This window comes from Pithys albifrons, chromosome 15, assembly GCF_047495875.1.
Source record: "Pithys albifrons albifrons isolate INPA30051 chromosome 15, PitAlb_v1, whole genome shotgun sequence".
Classification (NCBI taxonomy): Eukaryota; Metazoa; Chordata; class Aves; order Passeriformes; family Thamnophilidae; genus Pithys; species Pithys albifrons.
The window spans coordinates 5,664,834-5,677,995 of NC_092472.1; the positions used below are offsets into that span (position 1 = coordinate 5,664,834).

Genomic DNA, 13,162 nt, shown 5'->3' on the forward strand with positions numbered 1-13,162 from the left:
GAAGTAATTCCAACAATAACACCCTTAGAGGGCATTGTTAGAGTGATTTAACTCAGGTTATTTCACTGCAAGTGTATTCTGCACTAAATCTGACTGCAAAGGAACACTTCCCAACATGCCACACTCCATCAGAACTGTCACAAGCAGATCTCCAAGCAGAAGGATTACGGGTGTGAATTACCACTTGGGCTGTTCTCGTTTTTGCTACTACACAGCAAAGCCCTAACACAGAGGAGGAGTAAATGCACCAGATGCCACCTTCTCTCAAGGACCTGGTGTCACTTGGCAATGCTCAGAAAACGGGAGCAGCCTTGAGCCCCAGCCCCACCTTCCCGACTGGGGCTCTGGCAGCAGCCACGGAGACGTGATGGGACACGGCCTGAATCAAGAGCAAACCCTCCCATCCCCAACCAGTCACAGGTCTAAAGCAGGCTGTGAACAGCAGACTGCATGTTCACCTGCAGTCATTAACTGAGACCTTTTCCCAACAGAACCACCACAGCACCTGACTCAAAACCCAGAGTGACCCCACTAGAAAGGGCCACCAGCTCAGCAAAGCTACTGAAGACAACACAACTGGTCAGAACTACCATGCAAGGGCCTGTGTCTGGGAAGCAGGTAGAAAATAAACCAGGAAGTGCTATGGGGGATTAACTACAGTCTACAGGAGAAACAGAGAATAAAGATGAAAAAATTCAGCAGAACAGTTGCTTTAGGGATAAGAGTGGCATTTACAAAGGAAAATAAGTCTGAGTGGAGGACTCTGTATGACCAGTTCAGTTGCAAATTTGTCTTTGCAAACTGAGATTTTGTTATGCAACCCTTTTGCAAATGACCAAGCCAGTCTCCACCCACCCCTTCCATCCACACAGTCTTCTAAAAAGAAATCTTAAAAAGCAAGTGAGGAGCACTGCCCAAGGAGTATAACAGATCAGGCAAGCAAACAACATGTGCTTTAAGAAAGTATTCCCATTCAGGTTATGCTTTCATTAGCAGATGATGGCAGATACCTTCAAAATTAGATTACCAGTAAACCAGTTGTATGAGAACTCACCATGCCTGCCACACAGTAGTCTATGAATAATTAACAGACAATATATGACAACGTATCTGCCTTCATTCAGAATTACAGACCAACCCAATCAAAAAGATACCACACTGATATTGGACAGACTGGGTTTAAGTTAAAATCTGGAAGCTTCCACATTCAAATTTAAAAAGCAAAAAATAAAAAAGTCAGGAAGTCCAAGATATCTCCCAAACCTTGGTGCCACAGAAAACCATGGGAACACAGCAGCATGACATTTCACTTTCCTGTGTATACACATGAAAATAAGGCAGGAAAACACTCACTGAGGTCTGCAAAGAGATGTTTTTGCCAGATAAATCTGTCCATGTCTCAAATATTGGAAAACTTACTTTTTGAGAACTAGCTGTTAAACAGTTTAAAGCCTTCTGTGTATGTGTCCATATAAGAATTAAACAGTCAATGTCCCATCAAGGCAATAACGTGTAATTCTGATGATTAAACCCTGTGGTGTGAAATGCTTACTAGCAACATAAGACAAGTAAGCCTGGCTTACTGAGTTGCTGGCTGACAAGCTATTTAGGTTACCTGGATGTGGAGATGACTTCAAGGAATTCCAGAAAAATCTAAACAAGTGGATTAACTGACAACTGGAAAGAGACCAGATGCTGAGAAACGTTGAGTACTGAGTTTTACCTCCTTATTCTCTGCAGGGTTAACACACACTGTACAAATACACCTGAGCATCACCACATACACACCCCAACACCCAGCACTGTTCAAAGTGCTGATTTAATTTCAAGTCTAACTATGACAAAATTCTGCAATACCAAATGCTGTCCATGTTATTTTTTTTTTATAAACCACAATTAGATAGCAAAAGCTCATCTGAAACACTAGATACAGTACAGGTCATTCTAATTTAGATAAGCCTTACTATTTTTTCTAAAAAAAACCAGTTCTTTTTCTAACCATGTTTTCCCTTGAGAAAAGTTTCCATCCCCTCTATACAGGAATTCATTCAGAGCAACAGCAGTCAATAAAGCTGCATCACTGGCATCACTCCATTAGTCATAGGGAGCACCTGGAAAAATCCTATAAGGAATGCAGAAGCTGCTGTGGCAGCAGAGACCTTCCAAAGAAGGAAGAAGGAAGGTCTCTGGCTAGCTAAGTCCTCTCTTCCCAACAAAACAGCAAAAGTCATAAGCAGCAACCAGAAAACTGAAATAAAGTCACATCAGATGCTGAGGAAGTGCCACCATTCTACCAAAGGTCAAGTCTGAACATCAGAAGCACATCAGAAGAGCACTGCACCAATCTAAGAGATGTTACAGACAAGAGCAGTATCACCACCTGGGCATGGACCTTACCCTGGGGGGCACTGCTGCAGTAGATCTATTCCATCTCCTGGATCAGTGGCATCAGATGCAAGAGCACAGCACACACACGGCCTCAGAAACCTTTGTAAAGCGCCAGGGAACTACAGGAGCCCCATGGGGCAGCAGCAGACAGGCTGAACATCTCCCCTCAAGGAAAGCAGCACTGGATGAGTAGCTTTAGAGCACCACAGAACATCCACCTGCACTACTGCAATGCAGGACATGAGGAGCCCACCCTCACCCATCTGTCTGGTCCCCGTGAGCCCAGAACAGCAAGTGCCCCATTCCTGAGGTGCTGCTGCCTCCCCACTCCTACCCAAACCCCTCCTCCCGTGCATTTCAGCAGCTGCAGCACAAGCCAATTCTACCAAAAGAGTGTGATCCACTCCCAAAGGGGTTACCACAACCTTCTGTGAACCAGGCTGACTGACCAGCACCACCCAAGGCAGGCCACCAAGAAGAGATACCTCACAGGAAATGGGCTGGATAATATGCAGAGCTGCATCACATGTGACAGGCAAATACCTTCCATTATCATCCCCACCCAAATCCCCTTTGAGATAATGTGGATAAGCAGCTCAGAAACATACCCAGCCTTTCCAACAGTCCAGCTATGAGACCTTCAAGTGTGCAGATGAAGACGTCAGCAGATGGCTCCTCCTGCTCACTCAGGTTTAGGTGCTGTGGTGTAACAGATTACTGCTGCTAAGAGAACCTGCTTGAGCCCCTCAGAGGATGTCCCACAGGATTCGTGCACCCCATGGTCTGGAGATTGCATGGGCAAGGGGACAGCCTGCACAGCTGGGCCACCAGCATGCCTTCTAGCAGCTGCAGAGGCTCACCTGGCACGTGCCATCACAAGTTGTGCCTGGCATAAGCAAAACTAACACCAAGCTATCCACAGTACAGCTTTACAGAGCAGTTCTGGGACTACCTGCATCTTCCTGTGGCGCTCTAAGGATCCAGAAGATTATTTTACCCACTGCTGCTCCTCTGCAGGCCATGCTTGCTGTGGTAGGGTTGTGAGAGATGAAATAGCAGAGAGCCCTCTCCTCAGCAGGGGACTGCCCTTGTTCTGAGTACAAGGCTATTCAGGCAGTTGAAAGTCACATATGAGAAATTTGCAAGCTGCTGCAGGGTCATTTAAGCAATAGTTTCACTTACATTTTAGTTCCAAATAGCTGTGTGACCACCTTACATCTCAACTCTGCATAGAGCAGATATGAATGACTGCCTCTTGCAAATCAATACTGTTTATTGCGTGCTTTAAATCAATAAAGCTTTCCCCCATAGAGAACATTCTTCTAAAATAGTGATTAGGCATTTGAGGAGAACTAAACAGTTTCACTGAACAATGCCATTAGTCCTGAAACATCAGTTTGACATCTCAGCCAGAAAGCACTTTGTCAGAACTAATTAATCCCCACAGCACCTCTGCGAGACTCAAAAAGCAATTCATCTGCTTTTTAAATGTGTTGGGTACTTATGTGACAGAACGTCGTGGTTGGGGTGGAAGCCGTAAGTATCAGCATAAACTGAGAACAAACCAAGCCAGGAGAACCCATCCAAGAGTATGAAAAAACCAGTGAACACTGACAGCTGTAGGGTTTGGCTTCTTTGCATCTTCCTGTTACACACCAAACCTCCTGTGACTATCTGGAGAGTCTTCCAGATGTCACTTCATTGAATGAGTGGCAGTGAAAAGCAGTTATTATTCTACTGGGAGCAGTTTTGCCCACTGTTTGTTCAGCCAATTATCTATGCATGTAGCTTAAAAGGGAGGGGGGAGCAGTAACCTTAGGCTCTGTGAACAAGAGCTCTGAGTTTTATTTGAGCAGTTTAAGCTAAGTCTTCATTACCACAAGCAAAGCACGTAACCTCACTAAACAGGTCTCATGAATGGCAACCAGCCAGCATAAAAAGTATTTCTCCCCAAGGAAGTGGACAATCTGCATAGCACTCTTCTGTGTGTATGGAGTAGCACGAGTCTACATACCTGCAACCTGACTCTGCCAAGCTGCTGCCACCCCTCTTTATTAATTATTATTTCAGCAAACACTTGCCCTGCTGGTGCAGCACTCAAGGCCACTGGGTCCAGGCAGCCAACCCCTGAACAGGGAGACCGACTTTCCCAGGCCAGCTGCATGGTCTCTCCCTCTCTTTGAGAGAGGCTTGAAGTTCTCCCATATTTTGACACAACTGAGTGTCAAGTGAAGCCCAGAACACTTCAGTGCTGGCACACAGTGGGATCAGTCCTGGTAACGTGCTCAGGAATGCACTGCAGGGCGGTGACAGTGCCCGGCATGCTGGGCAGAGTGCAAAGCTGGACTTGGCAGCGTGCAGTCACCTTCAGGAGCACAGAACAGGAATCAATCATTTACTAATACTTTCCTCCAGCAACTGAGATCAGAGCCTGTCCGAAAAGGTGGAGTGGTAGGTCAGCAACAGGAGCACCCTGAGCCATCTAGCAAACATCACTTCTTTTTGTACAAGTTATTTCATTAAACTCCCTTGGACAAGTCTTCCCATGTCTTCCAACAAATTTTCTGGCACAAAGTAGAGGAATTTAAATCAGATTCAGAAAGGGAAAAGTTTGCTGCAAACTCATCTTCCAATAACTGTGCTAGCTATGAAGATGCCCTGTGAAAAACACCACAGCAGGTGCTCTACCTCATTGCTGATTTCACCTGGGCTCCAGCAAGTGAAAATCCATTCTTCCTGTAAAAGTCAGTCAGAAATTATGGGCAAAGCAAAGCACCTCCAGCTCTGGGAACACCTGCTAGGCTGGGCTGGCAGAGAGCCTGACCAGGTCAAGTGCCTGGGGACAGTTTCACAAGTGCACCCTCAGCAGCATTCCTGGGTTGCCACCAGAGACAGCCCCACTCCCACACCTCCCAGCCTGCTGGCTCTACCCAGCTGTGCCACCACAAGTTTCTGCACAAGAACACACACCCTGGATCAACTGTTTCTGTACAATTAACCCAGAGAGCAAAATAACATTTTTCAGCCAGACCTGCATTGATATAGAACTTTATCCTGGCAGCAGTAGCAGCTTAAGGTGCCCCATCAGCAACACCACTGAGCACCTGCCCCAGGTGGCCAACACAGCAGCCACCTCTCACCTGTGTTGGTGTGATGGCCCCTGATAAGGCCTGATGGGCTGAGGAATTCGCCTCAGCCCCTGGCGGGATGCTCCTGGCCAGGACAAAGGCTTTCAAACTGGTAAGATTAACATAGGGTGGAGTGTTGTTTAAGGAATAACATGCCCCCCCTTTGCCATATCTTCTATGACTGCTCAAAGGAGCCACCCCCTCCAGGCATCTGCATCACCATCACCCCCCCCAATACATTGACTGTTGGTCACAAAACCACATGAAGGAAAAAAAAAAGGTATAAAAAGTGTTTGGAGTTTAAACTCCAGCAGAGAGGAGTGGGAGAGGGAAAAATGCCAGCCTCTGAGAGGGTAACTGCTGCAACTTATCCTGCCTTCTCCTCTTCCTGGAGCAATGTAAGAGGGTGAGACCATGTGCTTTCTATTTTTTTCTAACTTTATTTTCTTAACTTTACTTTCTTCCTTTCTTACTTTGATTCTTACTTTATAAGCATTCCTTTTACTAAATGTGTTTTGCTACTTTAATACTAATAACAGTAACTTGTTTCACACTTTGCTGTTTTATATTGGTTTTTGCTTTCTGCTATTCTTACTTTATAAGACCAGCTCTGTTTTGCAACTACAGTAACTTGCTATACTTTCAATGTGCAGTTTCTTTTTCAACATGTATGTTGATAAGAAGCAGTTTTGCTCTTCCCTTTTGTTTTATGTCACAGAGAGTGGTGTGCAAGATATTTCATTGTCCTGTGTTATGGAGAGTGTGTCTGGATAAGTGTTTTAGGTGGCTGTGTTTTAGTTAGTAGTTCTTTGTTGCTGGTTTCTGTTGTAAAAATGGGACACATTGCTGTATTGTAACTTGAGTTTAGTGTGTTTGTCTCTGTAGAACGTGTTTTGTGCTGGTTTCTTTTGGGGTCTTTTATTATCAATTAAATACAATCTTGCAGCTGAACGTTATCACTGGCAAAGCAGAAACCACAATAACTGTCACATATTTGTATTAATAAGTGTTATTTCAGGAGCTGTTGTCAGAAAAGTTCTTTTTTGGCTTAAGTGTGGCTTCATATTAGAAATCAGAAACCCTTCCAACCTGTGTGCTGTCAGTTAAAAGACAGACAGTCTTGGGGAACATAAGGCTCTGATTCTCTAGAAGCGCTTATTGCTAATAATTTCCTCCCTGGCTTAAGTGTGGTCCTCACATCAGGGGTTAGAAAACCTTCCAGCCTGTGTTCTGTCCTAGTTGGGCAGGCAGTGCTGGGTTCATAAGGCTCTAATTTTTCTGGAGGTGCTTATTGCTAATTTTTCTCCCTGGCTGAATTGTGGCTTCATATCAGAGGTCAGAACCCCTTCCAACCCGTGGGCTGTCTGGTAGTTGGCAGACAGGGTTGGGTACATAAGGATCTGATTGTCTGGGAGCGCTTACAGCTAATAACTGTTAATTAATACAGTTAAGACTAGAAATCTTTGTATTTCTGTCTCCCTCCTCCCTTTCAGGTGACACACCTGTCATACTCACACCTTCTGGAATTTACTAACCAATTTCCTGCCTTTCCACTGGATGGAGCTCAAGATAACTACTTTGATATGAAAATACATGACCTACATAGGGATGAACCTGTTGATTCCATTGCCAAATAAGTTTCCAGTCAGTGGCAGTGTCACTAACTTCACAAGCTGTCAGCCTTTGAGGCAAAATTCAAGGACTGATCTTGTGACCGAGATGACCTTGCCAGAGCAGAAGATGAAGCTCAGTCTACATATTTCTAAACAAGATGATTTACTGAGATTTCTTCAAAAGCAGTTCTGATCTTTTAAGGCTCAGAATTCCCCAAGATGCATTAAAAACTGCTGAGCTGAACAAAGCTTCACATTTTTCATTTTTTTCATGTTCCAAAGGGAAGTGAGATAAAAATAATGCTTTTAGTAGTTCTAAAGTCAGTGCCAACATCCTCTGTCACTACACATCTGTGCACACCAACCCTTTAGCACTGATGCCCTTGCTAAAAAGCATCACACCTGTTGTTTCCAGCCTCCCTCCCCAGTTTGAAGTGAGCTTACACAAGTGAGCACACTGACTCTGAAGGCAGTCCCTGCAGTCTCCAAAGTGATCAAGACATCCTAAACCAGGCTTGCCTGGGCTGCCCAGAGGAAAAAAAACCAACCAAAATAAAGTCAGATTTTTCATAACTGAAGCAGTGTGATAGATTTCAGTTCCAGTTCACTTTTTCCAGTTACAGGTGCATCCTGTGTTAATTCATCTTGAAAGACATGGATTTCAGCTCCAATCCACTTTTTCCAGTTACAGGTGCATCCTGTGTTAACTATCTTGGAATACACTTGATATTAATAAATTAAAATAATTTCAAGTGTCACAGAAATCTTACTGACTGTCCTTGTCTCCCTATATATTAGCACTTACATAAACCAATTACCATGGAAAAAAAGCAAGAACAGCCCAAGTCCTACACATTAGGACACCTGTTCCCAGAGATGGCACTTAGATGACTTTGAAGGCTGCATTTTTGTCACTTCTGTACTCGTGGAAAACGGTCATCAGCAGTTTCTATGGGCACACACTGAGCTGCCTGTTCTTTATAAAGTAATCAGCTATTTTGGGGAATTTGAACATGAGAAAGCAGCAGATTCACATATATATGACAGGGTGCTTAGCTAGCTATCAGTAAGGAAAGGCAACAGCAGGCATCAAACTAGGAGCCTTCAGCTGCATGACCTCTGCTGCTGCCACTGATGAAAGAAAAAGCTTGGAAAGAGAAATGTTCCATCTTGGAGAACTTTTCCCTCTTCTCCTTTTTATTACTGATTTTCATCTACATAAAAGCACGGCTCCTTTTATCCCTGCTGCCTTTTATTGTCCTCCCTTCTTCCAGACCTTTTGCTTTGGAGAACTCTCACATTAGTGAGTTAGCTGTATTTAGCTTTATTCCAATGCTTACAGTTATTCTACAGTTAAGCAAATAATCCAAGGAGTAGAGAGTTACATTCAAAATTTTAGCATGATGGTCACATTTCTAAATCTTCAGTACAGGAATTTTGGAGACCAAGTGTGCAGAGCAGACTGGGGGTTAAAAGCTTAAAGATGCAGAGGAGACAAAATACTCTGCAGCATTTCACATGAAGCCTAGAAGGGCATGGCTGGATGATGGTGTTCTCTATATGACATGCCTGGCTTTTCTCCACTGAAGTCTTCAGGCTCAGCAAAACTGAATCTTCTTGAATGAACAGGTGGCCCTGACTATTTTGAATATACAGGTCTTTTGCATGTGACTCCAGATAAGATTAGTAGATGTTGACCCTCAGCCTTGGCAAACCTCTTCACTAAAGCTTTGCTTTGGAGGTTCAGCCTGCAAAAACCTCCATGTGGAGTAGGAAAGGAATTCAGGGAGCAACTGCAGAGAATGTGGGCTTTCACAGAATGAACATATCCAACCCTTTACAGCAAAAAGAGCTCTCAAGAAATGAAGGGCCATCAGCTGAGGCACTGCTGCCTTCCAAAACTGAAAACATCTGCTGCTGTTTAGTAGCTTCACCAAACTTAAACTAGAAGTGCTCCTATTTCACCAGCTTTCACTCTCAACAGGAGTCCAGTGACTGAGGTAAAATGAGAAGTTCAGCCAGCTCCATCTGAAATAACCTGCTTACACCACCAAGCCAGTAGGAAGAACACAAATATTCGAGAGTGGGGCAGGTTATCAGGTATACCCAAATCCTCAGTGCAATCCTGAAACTTTTGGGTTGAAAGGCAAGGAGAAGTTAAAAACTTCTGAGACAGTCTGATGGAGAGCTAAGGTTCTCTAAAACAGGTGTAAAGAGCTGAAGGACAGCACACCACCAGATCCCAGATTCCCATCTCTAACCCTGATGTCTGATGAAAGCAGAAATCTCACTTGGGACACTCTCTTGTTTCAGCGCTGCTCACACTGATGTTTAAGAACAGGCAGCAGCTGGTGCTGAAGTCTGGAGTCACCACTGGTTTTTTCTGCCTGGCCACCAGCACAGCAGCTACCAGAGCAAACACATCCTCTGTGTTAAGGAAGCCATGAGGACAACCCTCTGGCATAGTTTACCAATAGGTATGCACTGGTGCATACCTGAAAGATCATGTTTGGTTTTAGACCTAGGAATGGGATTTTTTTCCCCTAGCTCAGTAAGGTTTGATTTCCCATTACAATGTATTCAGTTCCTAAATTACCTAATTTCAAACAAATCTACCAAAAAAGTCAGCTATGAGAGCTTCCTTTTAGACAAGGAAAATCACAGTAGGGTTTTGGGTTTTTTCTCCACCTGTTCAGCAGAACTGCCTGTAGCTTTTTAACCTGAAATTCCAGTAAGCAGGGTACCTTGATTCTTTTCTGTTACACCATACCACAGCTACAGTAGCAGTTACATCACCTTAGATGATTTCCCAAAATGCTCTAATGTCCACAGATTTCTCAGGACTGCCCTGAAGTCTGGAAAGGTATGAGGTAAAAGTGCTCTGACATGCAGTTGCTTCAGTCAAGATTCCAGACATCTGAGCATCACTCTAGTCAGCTTTACAGGAGAGGGAGATGCCACCAGTGATTTCCAACTGGCAAAGTCTAACGGCCCCTCTTACAGCCCATCTGCAGGAGTGGTGTCATGTATTAAACAAGAACTGGACAGCCACCAGCCCAGCTTTTGATTTCACAGCCCAAGGCCAGCTGAGGTCCCACCTTTCACACTCTGCCTCCCCTTCCCTGCTGTGGATCTCCCTCCCCTGTCTGCCCACAGCCAGGTCTGCTTCCCTCCCAGCCTACTGAACCAATCTCAGTCAGCAGGACTACAAACCTGACACCAACAGCTGCCACAAAAACAATGGGTGAGCCCATGCCCTGAAGCTAGATGGTATCCCTGCTCGTGCTTATTTCCACTAAATTAAGCTAGAGTGAAAGATTTAGGGAAGGTTTAAAAACCTCTGTGTTCTATCTTTCACTGCTGCACCCTGAATAAACCGATCAGGTTTTACAAAGGTACAGTACCCCTGATAAGCAGCTGAGTTCAGAGTGAGCCTTAACACACACACATCTGCCTCCACATTCCTCAAATGTGCAGTTTTACAGATGTCTTACCTAATATCTACTGCTTTTCACTGGGTAACACACAGCATGTGTAAGTACAGCACACAGAGCACTGTAGGAAATTCACACTCTCAACTCCAGCAATTTTAAAGATGACTTGTAAAAGGCCAGGCTTACAAATGTTTAAACTTAAAATACACTGATAAAGTTCAATGCTCAGTGTGAAAATCCCAGTTCACTACTGCAGGGAGCAGGCATCTTGTGCCTTGAGCTGATCAGAAATCCCCCATCAGCTGCTTTTCACAACCAGTGGTAATTACTTGGAAGAGAAACTTCTTTTCTGTATACCAGAGCAGGATTTCAACTCATACAAGCACATTATTCCCCAGATGATGGGTAAGTGTTGTGTCACATAGTTGTTCTAGTATGGGCCAATAAACTCTTCAAAACTTTGAGGATTTTCAGGGGGAGCATCCCCCTGAAATACGGGTTGTTTTCTCAGTACCACTACTGGAAGATGACTCAGATGCAAAGCTCGTCAGGGCCACATGTATTCAGGTGTATTTCTATGTGCACAATAAATATGTCATGTGATAGGAGTTATCAGTGCGTGTTTGAATATTCTCCTTTAACAGTGGTGAGCAGGTAATGGTTTTGCAGCAACTCAGTACATATGGCTAAATGAGGCATCCATTTAGTCACTTCTGTCACTCTTGAATCACTAACCAAGGGCACACAGGAATTTTTATAAGCCTAAATGAGGCCTATTAGATTTCTCACTTGTCTTCATTCTCTGTAACAAAATAAAGATGCCAGGGAAACAGTCCTAATTTAAGCTTCTATTGACTTTGATGAAGGTTACAAAAACACCTTGAAACAACTGTGTAACTGTGTTACTGGCTCTTCTCAACCACATTACTGAAACAGAACCCCAAACCGACTTCCAAACCCCCAGCAGGTTCCATTTGTGTTCAGTACACACAAGGATTATTCCTGGAATGCAGAACACTCCTTGAAATCTTGTAAAACTGGACAATCATTCACTTCCATGCTTAACAAAAAACCCATCTAAGTAAACAGAGTGAAGGCAAAGTCCTGACATCCCACCACGAATGGAAGCCCCTTGATGGAACTGATCGCCGGAGCAAGGGAAGGAAAGGAACCCCAATGCAGAAATCACACTCTCTGCCCCGTAACAACTCCCTGTCCGATGGGGAAGCCCGTGAGATTTACCAGCGACAAACCGCATATTTCACATTGTTGGAATTTCCAGCTCACTGAGGCAGATTTTTGAGTTGCTGTGAGCAGGAACTTCGGCTAACAAAGCATTAAACGGGAAATTTAGAAACTTCTGATTTCAGCAGCGATCCAGGAGCTGAGTTTGCTGCACGCTCAGGCTGGCTTCCCAAAACTGCCTCGAGCGTGCAGCTACAGCGTGCTGGGACAGAGCAGTGCTAGGAAACGACCTGGATCTCGAGCTGTCTTTCTTACTTTCTCTACGTGACTGATACAGGGAAAGAGCCACTCAGAGCAAGGGGATAGTGCAGGGAAGACGGCGGCAGAGAGGGGCGATGAGACACACCCTGAAGTCCGCGACCTCCGCGATGGCCGAGCTCGGCAGAGCCACGGAGCTGCTCGCAGGGCTGGGCCACGATGCGGGACCGGACCGGCGACAGCTCAGCGACCCTTCCCCGCCATCCCCCCGCGCTCCCGGCCCCTGGCCAGGGCGACACGGCCGCGGTGCAGCGAGCGGCGGGGACTGCGGGATGGCTGGGAAAGAAAGAACCGGGCAGGGAGACGAGGGCTCGGAACTGCAACAACACAACTCGCTGAGCTCCCTCCATCCCTTCCCTCCCCTCCCGTGCAGAGGCGGGCGCCGCTGCCCTGCCAGGCCCGCAGGTAAAGCCACGACCGTCCTGCGCTCCCATTCCCTCCCCACCCCTCCCTTCCCGGGGTTCGGCAGCAGGTCCCGCCGGGCCGGGGCACGCCGTGCCCGCCGCGCCCGCCCACCTGTCGCGGGGGTCGACCCAGCTGGTGGTGCGGCTGCCGTGGTCGATGTAATACACCTTCCCGTCGTAGTCCCGCGCCTCCTCCCAGCCCTCGGGCAGCGGCAGCTCCTTGCGCGGCATGGCCCGCACCGCCGCCCCATGCACCGCGCCGGGGGCCGCGCCGGGGCTCCCCTCCCGCAGCGCTGCGGGGGCCGCGCCGGCCCAGGCGCGCAGGAGGCGCGGCCGCCGTGGCAGCTTCACATGCCGCCCCGGCGGGGCGGGGCCCGCGGGCAGCGCCGGGAGAGGAGTCCCGCCCGCTCACGCCTCCATTTCCTGCTCCGCCGCCGCCCGCGCCGCCAGTCCAGGCAGGCACCGCCCCCGTCGGGGATGGACAGTCCCCATGGACACGGCCCCGCCCTCCATGGACATGGACACGCCTCCAAGGCATGGACACGCCCCCATGGACACGGGCACGCCCCCTCAGGCACAGACACGCCCTCCATAAACACGGGCACGCCCCCTTGGACACGGACGGGCTCCCTTGGACATGGACACGCCCCCTTGGGCGCAGACACGCCCTCCATGGACACGCCCTCATGACA

General features: G+C 46.7%; 1 protein-coding gene across 1 annotated transcript in view; it reads right to left on the minus strand.

Moving 5' to 3' along the window:
* The window catches only part of WWC1 (WW and C2 domain containing 1), a 70,995-nt gene extending 58,110 nt beyond the window's left edge, over positions 1–12,885 (minus strand). Inside the window, exon 1 of the mRNA XM_071570008.1 lies at positions 12,583–12,885. Within this exon, the coding sequence (XP_071426109.1) occupies positions 12,583–12,701 (119 nt within the window). The 5' untranslated portion in view covers positions 12,702–12,885. The remainder of the gene's footprint in view (positions 1–12,582) is intronic.
* Between the last annotated feature and the right edge of the window lie 277 nt (positions 12,886–13,162).